At 36.7% G+C, this 21,714-nt stretch overlaps 2 protein-coding genes across 3 annotated transcripts; both read right to left on the minus strand.

Moving 5' to 3' along the window:
- Positions 1-788: 788 nt before the first annotated feature.
- si:ch211-244b2.3 (uncharacterized protein LOC557230 homolog) lies at positions 789-11,362 on the minus strand. Of its 2 annotated transcripts, none has more exons than XM_046872572.1 (12): positions 11,322-11,362; positions 8,672-8,761; positions 8,443-8,566; positions 8,213-8,363; positions 6,432-6,552; positions 6,246-6,333; positions 6,030-6,162; positions 5,757-5,862; positions 5,594-5,669; positions 5,370-5,433; positions 2,779-2,899; positions 789-2,541 (listed from the first exon to the last, which is right to left on the minus strand). In XM_046872572.1, the coding sequence occupies exons 1-12, from the start codon at positions 11,347-11,349 to the stop codon at positions 2,486-2,488; spliced, it is 1,158 nt and encodes a 385-aa protein (XP_046728528.1). In that variant the 5' UTR covers positions 11,350-11,362; the 3' UTR covers positions 789-2,485. The 2 variants fall into 2 exon arrangements, with proteins under 2 accessions (XP_046728528.1, XP_046728529.1); XM_046872573.1 differs by lacking the exon at positions 11,322-11,362 and adding an exon at positions 10,596-10,818.
- Positions 11,363-13,216: 1,854 nt separating this feature from the next.
- On the minus strand, positions 13,217-20,790 carry si:ch211-244b2.4 (uncharacterized protein LOC541512 homolog). The gene is made up of 10 exons (XM_046872490.1): positions 20,636-20,790; positions 20,285-20,361; positions 18,796-19,024; positions 18,509-18,650; positions 18,081-18,216; positions 17,309-17,429; positions 17,131-17,212; positions 15,830-15,938; positions 14,163-14,271; positions 13,217-13,627 (listed from the first exon to the last, which is right to left on the minus strand). The coding sequence occupies exons 1-10, from the start codon at positions 20,661-20,663 to the stop codon at positions 13,566-13,568; spliced, it is 1,095 nt and encodes a 364-aa protein (XP_046728446.1). The 5' UTR covers positions 20,664-20,790; the 3' UTR covers positions 13,217-13,565.
- Positions 20,791-21,714: the final 924 nt, after the last annotated feature.

Raw genomic sequence — 21,714 nt, forward strand, 5'->3', positions numbered from 1 at the left:
TGTCCCCACAGTTCTTATTTTCAGTCTTCCTGGTAAATACCTATCAAAAGTGACCCTTTGAAATTACTATTGGCGAACACCTTTGTGTATGTGGAGCAAAGGCAAAAAATTAGCTGCTGCAAAGCTGTTGCTGCAGAAAAAGCTATTGTTAGACCTGATCAAAAGGTGTCTGAACAGATTGTTTTGTATAACTGCAGATGTTCAGAGTGCCCGTGATGATCCCAGTTTAACACAGAAAGCACCTAGGGGCATGTGAGCATTAGAAGTGGACCATGAAGGAGCAATGGAAGTACGTCTTGTTGATGTGTAACGTTTTCTTTTATGTCTTGTGTGCAGCTGATCAGAGATAACACTATGACCACCTGCGTAATATTCTGTTGGTCCCCTTTTTGCTGCCAAAACAGTCCTAACCCGTGGAGCATTAACAGCATTAACTTCTTCAGTAATTTGTGCTACAGGTGCTTGTCTGTTGGGTTGGACCACATGGGACAGCCTTTGCTCCCCAGGTGCCTTAAAAGAGCCTTGCCTTCCCATGACCCTGTCGCCGGTTCACCACTGTTCCTTCCTTGGACCACTTTTGATAGATACTGAACAATGCAGACTGGGAACAGCCCACAAGAGCTGTAGTTTTGGAGATGCTCCGACCCAGTCGTCTAGACATCACATTTTTGTCCTTGTCAAACTCATTTAAATCCTTATGCTCACCCATTTTTTCTGCTTCTAACACATCAACATTGAGGACAAAGTGTTCACATGCTGCCTAATATATCTCACCGACTAACAGGCACCATGATGAAGAGATAATCAGTATTATTCACTTCACCAGTCATAATTGTTATGATGTAATAATGTTACGCCTGATCTGTGTATAATGCTTACCTGGTGAAGAGGTGACACTAGGATGCACTTTGGGAAGAAGGTAAGCTAGAAGAAGCAGTTTGAAGTGGAATGACCTGCTTATATTATTGCTTATAGCCACCAGATTTACACTGCTTCAAATGACATGCCAACTTTCGTTGACGCCTTTATCCAGAACAACTTTCTACCTGAGCTTCTACATGGATTTTTTTATTGCCCCTGGACAAGATTCTCATTAGCACGATATCTCAAGAATGAATAATCAAGTATTTGTTAGATTTTTCTGAAATTGTCACTGTAACCAGCACATGCACTCATTTTGCAATCGACCCAACAAGGTCAAATCCCATCCACGTCAACTTACATTATTTTCCTACAATAGCGTTTTCTTTGAAGTATTTCAGGCAAATGTAATGAAAAAAAAAAACTAAACTTTCCAGTGGAGGCTTCCCGGTTAACATGTAGGGATCAAATTCTACTTGTTTTAGCTATGCAGCATTCTGTGGAAACATCTGACTTAATGACACTCCATTCCTCTTGGTTTGATGGGGCTGGTTATGTTTCTACAACAGAAAGTCCTAGAGAGGAAAAGAGAGTTCAACTAGAGAGGTGTTTACCAGCTGTTCTATAGTTAAGTCTGTAAAAGTGCAGACTCTTTCGTTAAGAGAAGTGGATAATAAGATGTTTGACTTTTGATCAGAAGGTCATGAGTTCAAATCCCACCACTGCCAAGTTGCCACTGCTGGGTCCTTAAGCAAAATCCTTAACCCTCAGCTGTATAACAGATAAATGTAAGTTGCTCTGGATAAGAGCCCTTGTCAAATGTCATAAAATATAAATTCAATTCCACTAATCTGATTGTTCAAACAATGTTCAAGAGAGCCCATAATTTCTCTAACCCAAATTTTGAATTTCACACTCCATTAGTCTGTTTTTGGTATGTAACTGAAAACAATTCCTATAGTGGTATAAGTGACATCATTAGCAGACATGACAAGCAGTATAATACCATTTGTGACTTGAAATATAAAAATGGACTGAACAAGACAGAAAGGAAAAGTAAATTTTAAGAGAAAAACCTTTATCATATTTTACAAATTATTACATCTGAGCTTTAATTGCTATAATAGCTTTAATTGCAAAATTGCTATAAAGTGGTCTGAAATCTGTTAGTGAAGGCAAAAAATGCCCATATGGTGTCCAAAATATCACTTGATATAAATCTTGTACCAAAGGACCACTGCAAAAAAATAAAAAAAGACTGTATAAATCAAGTTAATTAAAGTGCAGGTAAAACTTTGGCATTTGAATATTACAGAGAGTTTTCTTTAAAACATTCAAAAGCATTTTCAAAACTTCGGTTCATGAGAAAAAAAAGGCAGTGAACTTGACTAATAGCAGACTCTATTCTTCACCAAGTTTATAAGAAAATATGTAAAGTGGGTGCAAATAGAATGTCTGGCTCAACTGAACTAGAAATATACAGTATACTTTTATAGAAACTCAATCCAATAGTCACACAACTCAAGAGATACAGAACGACAGCTAGGGTGATGATATAAATGCTAAAGTTTTTAGAAATAAATAAATAAATACGGAGAAAAGCTAGGAATCTGGTCCTTTAAAGCTAGACGCGGCGAACCGCCCTCCTCGTAAGAGTGGATAGGTTTGTCTGGGTCATGTCTGCAAAGAACAAGAAGTCGTTACTTGTCAGAATACTGTGTCTAAGTGTGTATGTATGTGTGTGTGTGTGTGTGTGTGTGTGTGTGTGTGTGTGTGTGTGTGTGTGTTCTTTTAATATTTCAGCAAAAAATTAATAGTAGCTAAGTAGCTGCACTAATAATGAATAGAAGGTATTACGATATTGTGTGCGTGTGTGTGTGTGTGTGTGTGTGTGTGTGTGTGTGTGTGTGTGTTTACCTGAGAAGTTGATTTGGTAGTTGAACTTATCCGAGCTGAATCTTATAGTTCCTGCCCTGTTCTGCTGGTACTGCATCTCAATCTGCTGACTTGAGATAGTACATTTCCCTCTTCCTGTGCCCTACACACACACACACACACACACACACACACTTTTTTAATTAATTTTTTTTTTTACTTGAGATGAAGTGCTAGTCGATTTTGCAAATAATCTCCAGCAGCCAGCTCTCCCCTATTCTACAAGAAGGAACCAGCCAGGAGTGTGAGGGAGAGTCATTCCATTACTTTTTTTTCTCCCTTGGATCCGTATATATATTTCACAAAATAAGTACACCCCTCACATTTTAGCCATTTTAGAATATCTTCCAAATAGACAATACTATAGAAATGAAATTAGATATATTTTAGAGTAATTTAAGAAATTAAACAGTGACCTTAGATGCTTGGGATCATTTTTATGTTGAAAAAGTGTGTGGCAACCTAGGGCACAGAGTGGGCACAGTACATCTGTGAATTCTTGATGCTATCTATGAAATGCAACTCCCTGACACCTGCAGCACTCATGCAACCCCACACAAGAACACTGCCACCAACATGCTGTAGTGTTGTTACCAAGCATTTTTCATTGTACTCCTCACTCGTGCGACACCATACAGTTTGGAACCCATCAGAGTCAAAAAACATTAATCTTTGCCTCATGACTCCAAAATATAGAGTCCCGAAACTCTTCGCCATTCACAGCATGAGTTTTCTTCGAGTTCTAAGTTCTTTCATCACAAAACACTCTTGACGAGGTGTTAACTTGCATGGACTGCTTGGAGGTTTCAGCGAACTTCTGTTCCAAGTCCATCTTTTTCAATTTTTTACTAATTTTTCTAATAAACTACAGGGCATTATAGGGAGGTACATTTTCTCTCTTAAATGCCACTCTTGATTAGCAATTCTCATGTGGCCACCTGTGTGATGATCAAGTAAGACTCATCTGCTGGTGAATTTCTGTTTACTTGCAATTTTATTTAATGTTTCCTCCTGTACTAATTTTTGCACAATGATCTTAAATTATTTTGTAATAGTAGCTTTTATTTTGCCTTTGGTACTAACTAATCAAATTGAAAACTAATCAATCAGATTCGCACAAATGTCTAATTGTATAGGATCCAATAGAATGTAGTAAATGAATAGAGATATGGATCTACTCTATTTAAGCATAAAGGAGATGTGCAGACCTGCAGTAACTACAGGGGAATTAAGTTGATCAGTCACACCATGAAGTTATGGGAAAGAGTAGTGGAAGCCAGGTTGAGAGAAGAGGTGACCATCTGTGAGCAACAGTATGGTTTCATGCCGAGGAAGAGCACCACAGATGCCTTATTTGCTTTGAGAATGTTGATGAAGAAGTATAGAGAAGGACAGAAGGAATTGCATTGTGTATTTGTGGATTTAGAGAAAGCCTACGATAGGGTGCCAAGAGAGGAGTTGTGGTATTGTATGAGGAAGTCAGGTGTGTCAGAGAAGTATGTGAGGGTGGTGCAGGACATGTATGAGGACAGTGTGACAGCAGTGAAGTGTGCAGTAGGTATGACAGACTGGTTTAGGGTGAAGGTTGGACTGCATCAAGGATCGGCCCTGAGCCCTTTTCTGTTTGCAGTGGTGATGGACAGGTTGACGGACGAGGTCAGACAGGAGTCTCCCTGGACTATGATGTTTGCGGATGATATTGTGATTTGTTGTGAGAGTAGGGAGCAGGTTGAGAAGAGCCTGGAGAGCTGGAGATATGCGCTGGAGAGAAGGGGAATGAAACTCAGTAGGAGTAAGACAGAATACATGTGTGTGAATGAGAGGGAGGGCAGTGGAGTGGTGCGGTTGCAGGAGAAGAGCTTCAGAAGGTGGAGGAATTCAGGTACCTGGGGTCAACAGTGCAAAGTAATGAAGAGTGCAGGCAGGGTGGAGTGGGTGGAGAAGAGTGACAGGAGTGATTTGTAATAGTAGGGTATCTGCAAAAATGAAAGGGAAAGTTTATAGGACTGTGGTGAGACCTGCGATGTTGTATGGATTAGAGACAGTGGCATTGAGTAAAAGACAGGAGGTGGAGCTGGAGGTAGCAGAGCTGAAGATGTTGAGGTTTTCGTTGGGAGTGACGACGATGGATAAGATTAGAAATGAGTTTATTAGAGGGACAGCGCATGTAGGATGTTTTGTTGACAAGGTAAGGGAGGCGAGATTGAGATGGTTTGGACATGTGCAGAGGAGGGACATGAATTATATTGGTAGAAGAATGCTGAGGATGGAGCCACCAGGTAGGAGGAAAAGAGGAAGGCCAAGAAGGAGGTTCATGGATGTGGTGAGGGAAGACATGCAGGTAGTTGGTGTAAAAGAGGCAGATGTAGAGGACAGGGTGGTATGGAGACGGATGATCCGCTGTGGCGACCCCTAATGGGAGCAGCCGAAAGAAGAAGAAGAAGAAGATGGATCTACTCTATTATTCTATTACTCTATTACTCTATTATTCTGGGCACTATATATATATATATATATATATATATATATATATATATATATATATATATATATATATATATATTCTTACTTACTTTAATGAAGTCTTTCCAGCAGCTGTCCATATCTTTAAACTGCCAGATAACTTGGCACAGAGTGCTGTGGTGGGAGGAGTCGATTGTCAATAAAAACAATCTGATCAACACAGTTTTACATCATAACCAGATCCTGGAGTATAACAAAATGTGTAATGTTGCAGCTTTGCATCATTTTAACATCAGCACAGTATAAAATGTGTTAATTCATGATAGAACCCTACCTGCTTTTGCTCTCGTTAGCAACGATTCTCCGAACTGCTCTAGTTGTCTTATAAGTCTTATTGATTTGGTACATTCCTGCAATGGAAAAGAAACAACAACATACCACATCGAACGCTGAAAAACTGTGAGTAAATTATTAGTAGAAGAAGGAGTTCGACTTACCATCGAAAGAGAGCGTGTAACTGTACCACCCAGCGCTGAAATCAAGCTGGCCATGTGGACTGCTCTGATACTGTCTCTCTATATCCATACTGTCCAGAGAGGAATTCTTAAAAAACACACACACACACACACACACACACACACACACACACACACACACACACACACACACACATTCCTATGAAAAACTTAGATGCACCCTTCACTAAAGATACACTAAAGATACTGCTGCATGTGAAAGCTGTGCATCTAGCTAGGAGGAGAATCACTAACTGGTTTCTGATAGTCTTTCCAGATGCCTTCCTCATCCATAAACTGCCAGGTAACCGCAGTGGGTGGATTTACAGTCTGTGTGGCTGATGGAAATGTATTTATGCTGGAGGTTGATGGTTCCAAAGTGTTCAGACTGCACACAGATATGAAGTTTTACAATTTCATTCCATAACATTATAAACATTTGCATTTTTATCACAGTTATAAATGTAGCACCTGTTGTTTATGTAGACTGTGGAGATAAACTTTGGCCTGCGCCGCACTTTCCTCTGTTTGTGAGTGGACAGGTTCGTTTGCATCATGTCTGTAAGAACGGAAAAAGGTGATTATTTTAATATGCATTTTGGATGTGCAAAGAACCCAAAAGCATTCATCTTAGTTTATCAGGAATTTTTTTTTTACCAGAGAAATTCAAAATGTACAATGTTTTTCCTGCTGTAAACTGGTAGGAGCCTTTGGGGTTGTAGTTATACTGTAGCTCCAAGTCCTGACTGCTGACCGACGATGTGCTGCAACTCGATCCCTGTGTGAGATTACAAGTGTATATATATATATATATATATATATATATATATATATATATATATATATACAGTACAGACCAAAAGTTTGGACACACCTTCTCATTCAAAGAGTTTTCTTTATTTTCATGACTATGAAAATTGTAGATTCACACTGAAGGCATCAAAACTATGAATGAACACATGTGGAATTATATACATAACAAAAAAGTGTGAAACAACTGAAAATATGTCATACTGTAGGTTCTTCAAAGTAGCCACCTTTTGCTTTGATTACTGCTTTGCACATTCTTGGCATTCTCTTGATGAGCTTCAAGAGGTAGTCACCTGAAATGGTCCTCCAACAGTCTTGAAGGAGTTCCCAGAGATGCTTAGCACTTGTTGGCCCTTTTGCCTTCACTCTGCGGTCCAGCTCACCCCTAAATCATCTCGATTGGGTTCAGGTCCGGTGACTGTGGAGGCCAGGTCATCTGGCGCAGCACCCCATCACTCTCCTTCTTGGTCAAATAGCCCTTAAACAGCCTGGAGGTGTGTTTGGGGTCATTGTCCTGTTGAAAAATAAATGATGGTCCAACTAAACGCAAACCGGATGGAATAGCATGCCGCTGCAAGATGCTGTGGTAGCCATGCTGGTTCAGTATGCCTTCAATTTTGAATAAATCCCCAACAGCAAAGTCACCAGCAAAGCACCCCCACACCATCACACCTCCTCCTCCATGCTTCACGGTGGGAACCAGGCATGTAGAGTCCATCCGTTCACCTTTTCTGCGTCGCACAAAGACACGGTGGTTGGAACCAAAGATCTCAAATTTGGACTCATCAGACCAAAGCACAGATTTCCACTGGTCTAATGTCTATTCCTTGTGTCCTATTCTTTAGCCCAAACAAGTCTCTTCTGCTTGTTGCCTTTCTTTAGCAGTGGTTTCCTAGCAGATATTCTACCATGAAGGCCTGATTCACACAGTCTCCTCTTAACAGTTGTTGTAGAGATGTGTCTGCTGCTAGAACTCTGTGTGCCATTGACCTGGTCTCTAATCTGAGCTGCTGTTAACCTGCGATTTCTGAGGCTGGTGACTCGGACGAACTTATCTTCCGCAGCAGAGTTGACTCTTGGTCTTCCTTTCCTAGGGCGGCCCGCATGTGAGCCAGTTTCTTTGTAGCGCTTGATGGTTTTACAAATTCTAACAGTCTATTCAATAGGTCTATCAGCTGTGTATCCACCTGACTTCTGCACAACACAACTGATGGTCCCAACCCCATTTATAAGGCAAGAAATCACACTTATTAAACCCGACAGGGTACACCTGTGAAGTGAAAACCATTTCAGGTGACTACCTCTTGAAGCTCATCAAGAGAATGCCAAGAGTGTGCAAAGCAGTAATCAAAGCAAAAGGTGGCTACATTGAAGAACCTACAATATGACATATTTTCAGTTGTTTCACACTTTTTTGTTATGTATATAATTCCACATGTGTTAATTCATAGTTTTTATGCCTTCAGTGTGAATCTACAATTTTCATAGTCATGAAAATAAAGAAAACTCTTTGAATGAGAAGGTGTGTCCAAACTTTTGGTCTGTACTGTATATATATATATATATATATATATATATATATATATATATATATATATATATATATATATATAGCTCTTCAGCCTCACCTGCTCCCCATATTCACACCAGAAACCGTTGTCTCTGTAAAACCAGCCCATGTCTTCTCTCTGGTCATGAGACATAGTCGATAGTCGGCGTACAGCAAGGTTGGCATAAGGCCCTATTAATGTCATGGCATCAAAGTCAATGTAAAGAGACCTGTGAAAAATGAGAAAAAAAGTTAATCAGAAAATTCACTCAATATAGCAATGCAAAAATAAAGCTAACAGAAAATCACCCTAAGTGTGTGTCAATGGTGATCCCTTTTGTTCCAGGCTGGCAGTAGTTACACTCGATTATAAAATCGTTATTTATCTCCAACCATCTTTTGCCATCAAACAGGTTCCACTCATAATGTTTTGCTGTAAATTAGTAAATAAAAATAAAAAATTCATTCAGTCTCACACACACATTGGTTAGTTACTTAGTGACCTTAAATATTTAGATTTGTATTTGTTTCAAATCACCTCTTAGGCTCAGTGGTGTCTCAGGTGCTGACATGCTGATAAACATGCTGTTGAAGTTGTTCGAGTAAAACCATTCACCATTGGCCATGGCTACAATAAGAAGAAGAGAGACGTGATATCGGTTAGACACATGAAATTATACAAATGACAGTCTGCTTGGTCTTGATAAGTCTTGACACTTGCATATGGTTACAGCTTTTTAACTCTAAAACAAACAAACTAACAAAAAAAACGGATGCTTAAAGTCTGGGACACAGTAACATGTAAAAAAAGACAGAATCTGATAATTAGTAAATCTCAGTCATCAAAGTCAAATTTTGGTTACCATAGAACACAGAAAAACATTCAACAGTCAAATATTTAATGAAGAAATTGACAAATTTAAGAATTACATTTAAAATGTTCAATTCTCAATTTAATGGCTGCAACACATGAAACAGCTGGAGGAACATTTATCAACTAATTAGGTTCATTGGCAGCAGGTAAGTACACTTTAAATTTTTCATAATTAAAAGTTATTATAAAGGCATGCAATAATTTAGGGGTTTTTAATATTGTCAATTCAGCATAATGCTGCAGATCATTACAGCCCCACCCATTCCTATTTGGTTATAGTGCAATTGTTTTTTTAACAAAAAAACAATTGCCACCCGTGCCCATTTAAATTATTTACCTGTTTTTCTGCTAAAGTTTAATATACAGTATAACTTTACATACTTATATTTGGGCAATTTTGCATTGATTTTTATTTTTTATTTTTTTTAAGTTGCTGATGATTTGTATGGTGGGGAGGTTACAAAAGGAATCTCACCTAGGATGCCAAAAAAGGCTAAAAATGTCCCAGTTTTTTATTTGAAAAGCTCTTTATCTACACCGCTATTTTATGTTCCAAAGAATCATCTAAAAATGCTTACACCCCATACTGTGCACATATACAAATGTAAGTCAGTTGTTTAGATTTTTTTTTTATTTCATCTCTTTGGACTAAACAGTTCTGTATTTAAAGACCCATCACTGATCACTACACCTCAACAATGATGGAAAAGTAATGAATAAACATTCTGTGCCACCCAGATGAGGATGGGTTCCCTTTAAATCAGGTTCCTCTCAAGGCTTCTTTTAAATAAAATCTCTAGATGTCACCACTGTCTCGCTCATTACAGATAAACTTATAGGCACTAACATATATTTTATAACCATTTTATCTCTGTAATGCTGTGTAATGTAACACTAATTTGTGACGATGCAAAGTTAATTTGTGACAATACCCTTGTTAAAAACGCTCTACAAATAAAACTGAAACTAAATTGACTTGAATGTTGAATGTTCAGGAAGAGATCTAAGTAAATAAACATACATTGATTTATTGACAGTTTGATTTTAAAAGATTTGGTGGCGTTGTTATGAGTAACTCAAAACTATATAGTTGTTAGTTTTGAGGTGAAAAAGATTTGTGTGTCTGGCAAAAATTCTATAAATGTCAATTTTAATGTAAAAGTAGTTGAATGGGTCACATGACTGCAACACAGTATATTTTAGTTCAGATTTCTCTGTTCAAACTAAACATCTGTTGCACAAAAATCTTATTATGGACAGAAATGGAAACATAGAGAAGAAAAAGATTTTATATATATATATATATATATATATATATATATATATATATATATATATATATATATATATATATATATATTATATACACACATTAATGTGTGCAAATGCTGATATGCTTAGCTTGTATTTGATGCTAGTTCTTTTTCAGGCTCTTGTTTTATTAATTTATGAGATGCCATGAATATACAGCACAGATTGAAATTCATCCAACCCCACTTTCCCCAATTTTTAACCTTAATCATAACAACAGATAATTAAAAACATTGCATTTTTTGTCTAAATTCATAACAAATAAGTAACAACTTACCAGATCCGTCTCTCTGAGTGTACACGCTAAAATACACACAACCGACTGAACCCAATCTGAAACCGGTTTAGTCAGTTGTCAGTTTTAAAGATAAAATGAACTAAATACTACGTTGTAGCACTTCATAAACACACCCTCTTTAATGCAGGTCTACACAAACACACTTTAATGGGAAAAGACAGTAGATATGTGATACTTCCTGAGGTTTTAGTTGGCTTTCGTTTTCATTTCTCTTTCACCCACTACATTTAACAAATCTCTGAGCACACATCTGTACTTTATTCTGGTGTGTGTACCAGGAAGACACATGACCAGACCTTTACAGAAACTCCTTTTAATTTCTAGATTAATAGAAAAACATATTTTCCTTGAATATTTTGTTTAAATTTGAGGTTCTGATTAGTTACTGTATGCTGCTGCTGATAGTTGCTTTGCATTTATGTATGTATGTATGTATGTATGTATGTATGTATGTATGTATGTATTATTATTATTATTATTATTATTATTATTATTATTATATTGCCTTTCATTTGGTTTATTGCATGAGAAACATCACCCAGCTGGAAAACAGCAACTGGAAAAACTGAGGTTTTCTACAACTTCTGAATTTTAGCATAATATCAAAAACGTGTTACAAATGTCATAATGTCATTTCTTTTTCACCACGAGAGACAATTTAATACATTTTCTCGAAAAAAAAAAATATATATTTGTTAGACTTGCCTGTTGTGTCTTCATAGTTTGAAGCCATGTTATGAAGAGAAATTTCTATTTTCAGTTTCATTTCATTGTAAGTGTTTAGTGGACAGGAATGTCAAAAAACAGAATTAACGAGTTTATTATCTTGTATATTAGATATAACATGTTTCAAAGACTCGTGCTTATCTAACGTGGGGCTCATTTAGTTAAAAATCTCATAAACATTAATAAGCACATTATTTATTATTATGAAGCATGATTACTGAAGAGTGTATGAGTACAGGGTTTAAAAGAATGAACCGATATCATGACGCATTGCTTCAGTTCTTAATCATAATACTTGGATTTTTTTGTATTACTTTTCCTTATCCTAACCACCAGACCACCAGGGAACCTTCCTTAATAAAATATAATATATAAAATATAACTCTGTATAATGTAAATTGTTTTACTGCGCCATCTTGTGGACCCAATTCCTCAAACGTATAAAGTACAGTCTTTGAGCTACATCATTACTGAAGTTCATGCTTAGCTTAAAACAAATGTCATTTCTAATTTAAAATAATGTTCAATATCTAAATTTGTACGTGTTGTCGTTTTTTAAAAACAAATGTAAATATATCTTCCCCACAGACATCCTTTCCCACAGTTATACCATACATTCAAAATATCATTAGCATGATCTGTTTTGGCTGGCTTTAGCTGAGCATTCATTCATTTATCGTATTTGGAATGGTTACTAAATTCTTAGCAGACTCAAGATTGTAAAGCATTAAACTTGTGCCATTTTGTACTGTTATGTAATTTTATATCATTAATGCCTTGCTGTCTCTGGCTAGCATTTAGCCACTAGCCACTAGCACGTGTATAGATGATGTAGTATGTCATAAAATCTGAAGAAATGTATGATGTGATAAATTAGACATTCTTTAATTTTGTAAAATTATTATGGTGAGTATTTTTCTGAGAACACCCTCTTGCAATGTGAGTTGTAGCCACCTCAGAATTAGATCTGCATGCTGTGGCCTGGTTCAGTGGGACATTTGTTCCATTTGTTGTGTTTGGTGAATACTTTGCAGTATGGACAATAAAATCTCATTATCCACCATCAGTGTGTGCTGCCTGGCACTGGAGACTCGCACAGCAGGGAGGTACAACTTGATTTTACCCAAAGGTGCACTGTATCTTTTAATTTTTATTGCAAGAAGAGTATGTGCCACAATAGAATTGCAGATGAAGTATTAACAGATGGAGAAGGAGTGTTTTCTTAGGAGGCTTGAGTTTTTGGTTCTGCACTGTTATGTCACTGTAACTGACCCTCCGACAATCATGCATAGGAACGAAGAGAGATAGACTGGATCAGACATTATTAGACTTTTTACCTCCAATCCTTTCATATATCTGAGCTTTGGAGTAGACTTTGGCTATGAAGATCACTTTTTTCCAAGAACCTCTCTGTATTTGTATTTCCATATCGCTAACGAGTATCCCTGACTCTGCCTCTGTAAAGAACTTCTGAATCTTGACAACAGTCTTAGTGCCACTCAAATGGGGATGGGTTTCACTTTTGAGTCTGGATCCTCTCAAGGTTTCTTCCTCATACTATGTTTTTTAATTCTTACATTCTGTAAAACTGCTTTAAGACAATGTCCACTGCTAAAAGCGCTTTAGAAATAAAACTGAATTGAATTGAATTGAACTGAATAAACTGCCATGAGACAGTGTGACAGGGAGGTTCCACTGCACCACTGTTGTATGTGGATCAAATAAAGTGAAGTACATTTGGGCATTTGGTCATCAGTGTAAATACATAAGTCCTCAGTAATGAAGCACAAACACAATAAGCACAGGTTTTTTTCCAATGCGATTTATATATTTAGGGAAAACTTAAAGAATATAATGAAAGAAAACTGTAATACTTAGAGTCGTTATCACTTTATATCGGTTTTGATGATTTGCCATAAAAACAATAGGCATATTATCCCACAGGAAATCTAGGCACCCATTAAATCATCAATTCATAAGTATTACCCAGTCACAATAATCATGTGGTAAACATAATATTCTAATATATTTGATGTAAACAGGCTTGTTTGTGTTTTACACTCACACACATTTAAAGGATATGGAATATCCAAAAGGCAGTATGTAAAATGGTGTTACAATTTAAATAAGGGTTAACCATCACCATCAGCACATGTACTATTCAGATCGCATTACCACTACTTTATCCTCTGCAAATGTCTGAAGCCTGCTGTAAGAGTAGCATCACTGCTTCACACGTCGGATATTGCGAGTGGCTTTTGTTTTCACGTTGGTTTGGATCATCTCTGTTTAGAAAAGAAAAAGCCCAAAGTCAGCAAACATCGTCCAACCCAAATTAACGCCAACCTTATTAAAAAGAAGCTTCCTTTGGCTTAAAAAGGACATCACGATCGCAAATTAAAGTGTGAACAGAAGAACAGAAGTTTCCATTACAATCCAAACAAATACAGAACCAACTACAAACTGCTTACTTAGGACCAAATGAGACCAGAAGCATCATCTAGTTAAATCATATGTGGAATATATTGTAAAACATGCTGTCTATGATGGACTGCAGCAATAAAATCACAGATTTCATGACAGCCAAAAAAAAAAAAAAAAAAAAAAAATATATATATATATATATATATATATATATATATATATATATATATATACAAATATATTGCAGCAGCACATTCTGTAAAGTACTATCACTATTACACAAATAATTAAAACTAATTCTGACGATAACTAAAGAATTCTGATTGCCTCTACAGAATCTAAGAAAACCCTAAACATCAACTCATGAAGAGTATGAATAAGAGATTAGTTTCATACGTGAGAAGTCCAGGATGAACTGGTCTCCATTTACATTAAAGCTCATGGAGCCCTGATGATTGCGCTGGAACTCTTGCTCAATGTCTTCACTTGATACTGAACAAGAGCCCTAAAAGAGAGAGAGAGAGAGAGAGAGAGAGAGAGAGAGAGAGAGAGAGAGAGAAAGGACACAGATGCAAGCGAAAACATTTAGGAAGACTCAACATTTAAAGAGAAATGGCACTCATAAGAATTGGCTAAGACATTCTGGCCTTCTAACTTTCTCAAATGCTCACTGGAATGATCATCACCTCTGTGAAGATAAATGCCTCTGAGGAAACTGCTACTCTGTGTACATTATGGATGTGCAACTGAGGCAGATGCAATTCGCATCTCTAATATAAAGCAGCTACCTATAAATTGTGATACAATTCCCCCCATTACGATGCAGTGTGATCCAAATCCGATTTCATTCAACACAATGGGATTCACTGCAATACAATGTAATGGAAAAAACATGATGCTAGGCAATTCAAAATGGTAGTAATAGTTAACTTTTATTTCTTAGGTTCAGACAGACAGCAAATCATAAGTGTCTTCTGACTTCAACCACATGGCCTTTTCACAAACACACCTTTTTACTGCAAAAAAAATTTATAAAACCAGATGCTCTTTTCCAGTTCTGTCTCCAGAAAGATGCAGCTCTACCTCTGCCATGTTAATCTATATTCTATGTGACTCTCGGGATACGCCTCGGTCTTTATAATGTTGTGGTACGTCATATTCATGTAGCAGCAGTGGTGCGGAGACAATGACAGTTTAGCGATTAGAAATCAATCTACCTATAAATTATTGGTCGCTTTCTAAATAATAAATGTTTAAAGCCTCCACAAAGCCAGGATTATTAGGGAAGCAATCAACATAATCAAAGACAATAGTCACCACAAACATTGTCTTTTCTCATTCCTACCAACAGGCTGATGCTACAGAAGTGTTGAAGCAAGAACATCGAAGTTGAAAACAGTTTTTACCCACAGACCATCAGGCTTGTGAACGACACCTACAGTATCTACTGCCTCTCTTCCTATCACTGCAGACAGACCTTGAGATGGATCTAATAAGCCCTTCCTTGCTACACACCCAAAATGCAAATATCACCAATGACTACAGTCTACCTTTGCATATCTTGCAGAGACCCTACACCCCTTTATAATGGGAATTTCTAAAAGACCTACATTGCACACTGCACACTTTATACACACAAGTGAGACGGTAAAGTAAAGCGGTTAAGGCATTTGGCTTTGGATCTGAAAGTCGTGAGTTAAAATCCCAGCCAGACCAAGCTGCCACTACTGGGCACTTGATTCAAGGCCAAAAACCCCTTAGCTGCATGAATGAGATAAATGTAAGTCACTGTGGATAAGGGCAACTGCCTAATGCCATAAATGCAAATGTTATACATGAACACACTTCTGTTTCTTGCATTTGCACTACAATAACTTTATGCATTTGCAAATCATATATTGTCTTTTGTCTGTTTGCTTAAGTCCTTAATAGATGCCATATGCTGCTTACAGTATTCACAGAGTAAGAATTTCATTGTATGGTGTGGAAGACTGTTTACTGTACATATGAAAATAAACCCTTGAATTGTAGCATTTTTCTGAATGGGTAAAAAGAAAGCTTACTTGAGAACTGAAGTTATGCCAGTTTCCACGTCTCCCACTGAACTGCCACAGAGGAGCCTTCTTAGATGAAGTCAACATGGACTTTAACTTATTTGTCACTGTATTCACTCTGTTGAGACATCACGACAGATAAGCAGCCAGACGAGTTTGAGTTATTACAGGAATGAGGTAAATGTCATTTTTAGACCAGGTTTAATTGGCCTGAGTTGATTCATGCGAACAGTCATGGTTGATCATGGCTATCATACCTATCATACCTAACTATGCTGAAGAACAGCTCTGAATATTGGGACTTTTAGCTTCAAATAGCTGCTTTAACTTTAGTTGCTTAATTCTTTCCTGTGTTCAATCTTGAAATGACCTATACACTTTTATAAAGGTCATAGCCGAGGTGAAACAGTGCTGCTGAGGCAATGTCTTGACTATCGGGTTTCTTTAGTAATCGGACAACAAGGCTGCTTTTCTGTTTATTATATTATTATTATAATATTTGCAAATTTAGCTTTTTATTTACAACCCTTGCAGTTAAGTAGACCCTTGCAGACCAGTTATGTTTTTATCCGCTCATAAATAAAAAGAAACGACTGATTTCGCAAAATATAGTTGGGAAAAAAGTATGATATTTGACTTATATATATATATATATATATATAACATTAGAGATTTGGCAAATTCAGTTTCATCAAATGCCAAAAGATCAACAATTTGTTTATCTTTTTTTTTGCCAGTGCATCAATAAACACAGCAGAAAAACTCAAGTTCAGTTTCAGTAGCAACAGTATTGTTGAACCCCTTATTTTGCCAGTTCATCAAAGTCTGGAGTAAGTTTTGTTGTGGCAATTCTCAGGATAGATCCGAGGTGTTTGTCAGAAACTGTCGCAGTTTTTATAGAGTATCAGTTTGAAGCTCTTTTAAGAGAAGAAGAGAGTATTGCACTCGAACAACGTCAATTGAGCTGTCAATTGACATCTTTAGGGGAAACGTAGGCATTACAGGGGAAAGGTAAATTGAACAATGTTTACCCGTACCTATTTTAATAGAATTTGGTCACGTTCGGCGGGCCAGTTTAATAAACCCAACGGGCCGTGTGTGGCCCGCGGGCCGTAGTTTGCCCATGTCTGCTGTAGAGTAACACTGTAGAGTATTAGGATCAATCTGTCTCTCTGTAACTCTCTATATCTAAGCTATCAGAAGCTAAAGATAAAAACCTGAGCAGTTTAAAATAAATGGCACTGGGGCTGTTATAGACTTTGCATTGTTTATGTATTGAAAGGAAATTGTGTCAGCAATTACAACTTTACCCTTCAGCCTGAGGAGAATCAAATTTTGGACGTCTTCTGATCTTCCTTTTGTGGCCTGTGGACAAGTTTTTCTGGCACATGTCTGGCCAAAAACACACACAAACCAAATGAAGTCAAATGATATCAAGAGCCTCTGCATTTCTCTCATTTTACATTCGTTTTGGTGAAAGTCACACACCTTTAAATCTTATCTCGTAGTTGCTGGAGTCAATAATGAATTGCAGAGTGCCACATGAGTTCTTCTTGAACTCACTTTCCAGCATGGAGCTATTCACTGGACTGGAGTTCCCCTGTGCGTCCTGCAAATGCATTCAGACATATTAACATTCCATTCCATTTTCTTGAGATGGTAATTAAAAGGTGAGTTCTATAGATTTCCACATGGCCTTCTTGTAATGCTTTTTTAAGCCTTCTTTCAATTGAAATATAATGTTTTAATAACCACATACACTACAGTATACATATATGAAACTGTAAAAACGTAACAATGTTCTTCTCTGCTGGAGAGACACAGGGTTTAATTCTTCCCTGATTTCTTATGATTTGTTTAAAACATGGCAGCAATCCCATTTTCGCTAAGAAATCTATTGAACAACATGTGACTGTAGTATTTAGTTTCCTCAAAGCATTAAGTTCAATGAGTTCAACATTTAAGGTTTTAGAAAGAAACAATTACAATTGTTGCATTGTACAATTGCAACAATTTATGCTTTATTTTACTGCATGCCTAAATTGCAGACTTTATCACCATGTATTTTGTAGTGTATACAGCAGGGAGACTATGCAAAAGAAAATGTGCTCTTTTGCTAGTGAATATTCAAATATGCCATTATTTCATTATTATTAACTCTTTTACCTTTTATTTATCTATGGAGTGCACATACTGTACATTGAGCATGCACATACATACATTTCCATGCTGAGGAAGTTTTGACGTTGGTACAGCTTACCTTCTTTCCGAACTCACGCCAGCCATCGGTTTCTCTGTAATACCACAGCCAATTGCTCTTTCGGGAGCCCCTACGTCTTACTCGCAGGTTGGTCTTTTTCAAGATACGCATTCTTGTAAAGTCGATAGACAGAGCACTTTAAATGCAAAGGAAAGAGGGTTTAGATTCAATTTCTTACAGATTGCAAATGATAAAAACATATATTAAAACCCAGAGCTTTGATTGTCATCTCAAAGATACTCATCCTATTCTACATGAAGTAAAACTCTGTTTTCTGTGTGGATTCGTTTTCACAAGTGAGTCCTCCTGTTATCTCTATATCTTAATTTGTATTACAGTAATCCACCACTTTACCGCAGTTCGAATTTTGTGCCACCGAGTGTGATAGAATAATAGCTTTTCTGTATACATTTCTTTGGAATACGAACCCACAGGGAGTATTGTAGATGGTGATGCCTTTAGTGTAAGGGCGTGAGAATTGAGCTTCCAGGATATAATCATTTTCTACATCTTGCCAGCCTTTTCCCAAATTTAATTGCCATCTATAGGGTCTGCTGTCCGTATTGCTGTCTGGAAGATAATACATCAAAGAAATTATAATTTTCTAAAGAAGACACATGAAGCTGTTTTTTTTTGTTTTTTTGTTTCTGTAAACAATTTTAATACACACACGTATGAAGCAAACAAAAGATAGAACAAACATGAATATACGAACCAGAACCAGATGAGGAGCTACGACTGCGATCTCTGTAACCTTGAGTCCTCCTGCTACGACTCCTTGTCTCTTGATTGTTGCTTGCAGTATTGGAGACTGAGCCATGATAGAGGCGACATCCCGAGGCATAGCGACAATTGCCTTTCAAATAGTACTTGCACACGTGCAGGTCTGGACAGGAGGTGCCGTTGCGACAGTTGCCTTTGTTGTAGTAATAGCAGACCTGCCTCTGGGCGCAAAAAAAGTAAGCAAGCCCTTTAATAACTTCCAAAACAAATGCTTTATTTCATACTCAGGTACACTTCCTTTTTAACAGTTTTAGCACTGTTTTCAGAGCTAGAATGCATGACTACTTAGTCCCATTAGACAGTTTTGGAAACAATTGCTGTTCAGACCTCTGGAAATCATCATTTAGAAATTGTGCTGGTACATCTCAGAGGCTTAGGGACCATGTGTAAGTACCATCTATCACATATGACTAGAGGTATTTCCACAGTTAGTGTTTCTGTGCTCTCTATTAGGATTTATCTGTAACTGTTTATAGAGCACTAGTCACAGAATAAGACAGAAATTAGAAGGCTACAAAGCAAATTCCTAATGACGAATGAACCTTTTATGCTGATAAAATTAGATGGATCCAAATACAAAACACTGTGTAAAGGCTGTGTATCATATTTAAAGCAGTCTGGTTTACCTGAAATGAGATTCAAATGAAAAAAAAAAAGTATATCTGTCCAATCTGCTCTGAATAACCACCTAATATAATGTTTACAGTACTTACAACTACTTCGCAAAAATTGCTAACAGTGTGTCCAGGAACTTATTGGAATTACGAGACTTAAGTAACATGAACAGGAGTAAAGTTTAAACAGGATTGTGCATACAGGAATAAAGAGTAAAAGTAATGTGTAAACAGCAGCAAAGGTTGAACAGGAGTGAAAGAAAAAAGGAAATTTTAATACAGGAATAGAAGAAGTGTAGCACCAGTAGAGTTGAACGAGAGTGTATAAATAAGATTAACGTAAACAGGAGCAAAGTGTAAACAGGAACATGTTGTGATAGTGAAGTGTCTAGAATACAGGAGTGAAGTGTGAAAAGGAGTAAAGTGTAAATAAGAGGTCAAGAGTAAAAAGAATGAAATGTGAATACGAGTAAAGTAGCATTAGTTTCATTTTGGAATGAATAGGAATGAGTGTAAAAATGAGTGAATTGTAAACAGGAGTGATATGTGAATAGCAGTCAAGTGCGAAAGAATAAGGAGTGAAATATGAACAGATTTTAAGCGTAGCCAGGGGTGTAGTGTGAATGGGGTGAAGTATAAATAGAAGTGAAGGTTTTATTAGTTTCGCTTTATAGGAATGTGGATAGAGGGTTAAAGCATGAATGTAAGTGAAGTGGGAACAGAGGTGAAGTGTCAATTAGGAGTGAAGTGTGAACACAAGTGATTTATTTACCAGAATTTAATGTAAACAGGAGTGATGTAAGTTACCTGTTGTGTTTCTGAGTCTGAATCAGATCCAGAAAGTGAATCTGTGCCAGTTTCGCTTAAATCTGACACACTCCTATCTATAGAAAGAGAAATTCAGTGATCACTATACAAACATTACCATTCACTTATATGTTCCTTTTATATATAATATATTGTTCGTGGTTTTATAATAGGTTTCGTTTTAGGATTCGATTTACTGTTAAGTGAACAAAATGAAAACAATTCCCAACAAACGTGCAACCCAAATAAAACTATTCACCTTATTTACAAACCAGTATGACAAATTGCACAATGTCATCATAATTTCATCACGAAAGTCGCTAAAAAATGTAATAAAGTTGAGAAACTCACCAAATGCGTCCTCGTAATTCGAAGCCATATTTAAAAGTCAAATGAGGAAAAAAAACTTTCAGTTTCATTTCATTGTGTGTTTAAAAAGACAGGAAAGTTTTGACAGCGTCAGAATGAAACTAATGAAACTTTTTTTTTAATTGTAGAACAGGATTTCGAGAAACGCGCCTATCTAATGTATGCGTTTATATCGTTAAAAATCATAAAAAAATATTATAAAAAATTAATTATTTAAGCTTAATCACTGTCACTGGGTGGTGCAATAGTTAAAGGTAAATTGTTGTACTGCACCATCTTGTGGACCCATGTGGAACTACAGTGTGTCAAAGACAATATTATTATTCCTTTACTTATAAAGTACAGTTTCTCAGCTACACCATTGTTAACGTTTCATAGTCGTGACCTTTCTGAAAAGATTTTAATAAAAAAAATTCGGGCCTTTTTTAAAAAGCAAATGTAGAAATGCTGTTATATATTTAGCATTACAGAGCTTGAACATTTTAATCTTGTGTCACTGTTTGTGTCTACAACGTTAAAGTTACAATGCTGGCAATAGTTTGATCAGAGATATTTGTTCCTCAGAGTTTACCCAGAGTTATTATCTCACACATTCAAGGCTGCTAACATTAGCATGTCAAGTAAGTTAAATAGGCTTTTATTGTCATTACAACCATATACAGTAGAGCACACAGTGTAACAAAGCAAGGTTTCCCTAAGACCAAGGTGCTACATAAGACAAATAAATAAACAAAAAGTAACACAGTTTACAGAACTACACAAAACTGACTGGGACACAACACAAAAAGTCTACATGTGAGACATTTAGTGTAAAAAATAACATAAGACAGTGCAGTAGACCCTGCAGCATTGCAGCACTGACCAGTAAAGAAACTTTTTATTTAATTCAATTTAATTCAGTTTTGTATGTATAGCGCTTTTAACGAATTTACATTGTCCCAAAGCAGCTTTACAGAGATAAAGAAGTTATGAAGTTGGAATAAAGTATAATGGCCCAAAAGTTTGTTCCTTATAAGTTTTCTCTAATGAGTGAGCCAGTGGCAAGAACATATTTATGTTTA

Source organism: Silurus meridionalis, chromosome 18, assembly GCF_014805685.1.
Source record: "Silurus meridionalis isolate SWU-2019-XX chromosome 18, ASM1480568v1, whole genome shotgun sequence".
In the NCBI taxonomy this organism is placed as follows: Eukaryota; Metazoa; Chordata; class Actinopteri; order Siluriformes; family Siluridae; genus Silurus; species Silurus meridionalis.

Coding starts and splice junctions, on each gene's coding strand:
- si:ch211-244b2.3 (XM_046872572.1), bottom strand. CDS start 11,349: ATGGCTTCAAACTATGAAGACACAACAG. Junction 8,762..11,321: donor AAACTATGAAGACACAACAG/GCAAGTCTAACA, acceptor TTCTTATTGTAG/CCATGGCCAATGGTGAATGG. Junction 6,334..6,431: donor GTACATTTTGAATTTCTCTG/GTAAAAAAAAAA, acceptor CCGTTCTTACAG/ACATGATGCAAACGAACCTG.
- si:ch211-244b2.4 (XM_046872490.1), bottom strand. CDS start 20,663: ATGGCTTCGAATTACGAGGACGCATTTG. Junction 20,362..20,635: donor GAATTACGAGGACGCATTTG/GTGAGTTTCTCA, acceptor CTCTTTCTATAG/ATAGGAGTGTGTCAGATTTA. Junction 18,217..18,508: donor ATCTACAATACTCCCTGTGG/GTTCGTATTCCA, acceptor TTGCATTTAAAG/TGCTCTGTCTATCGACTTTA.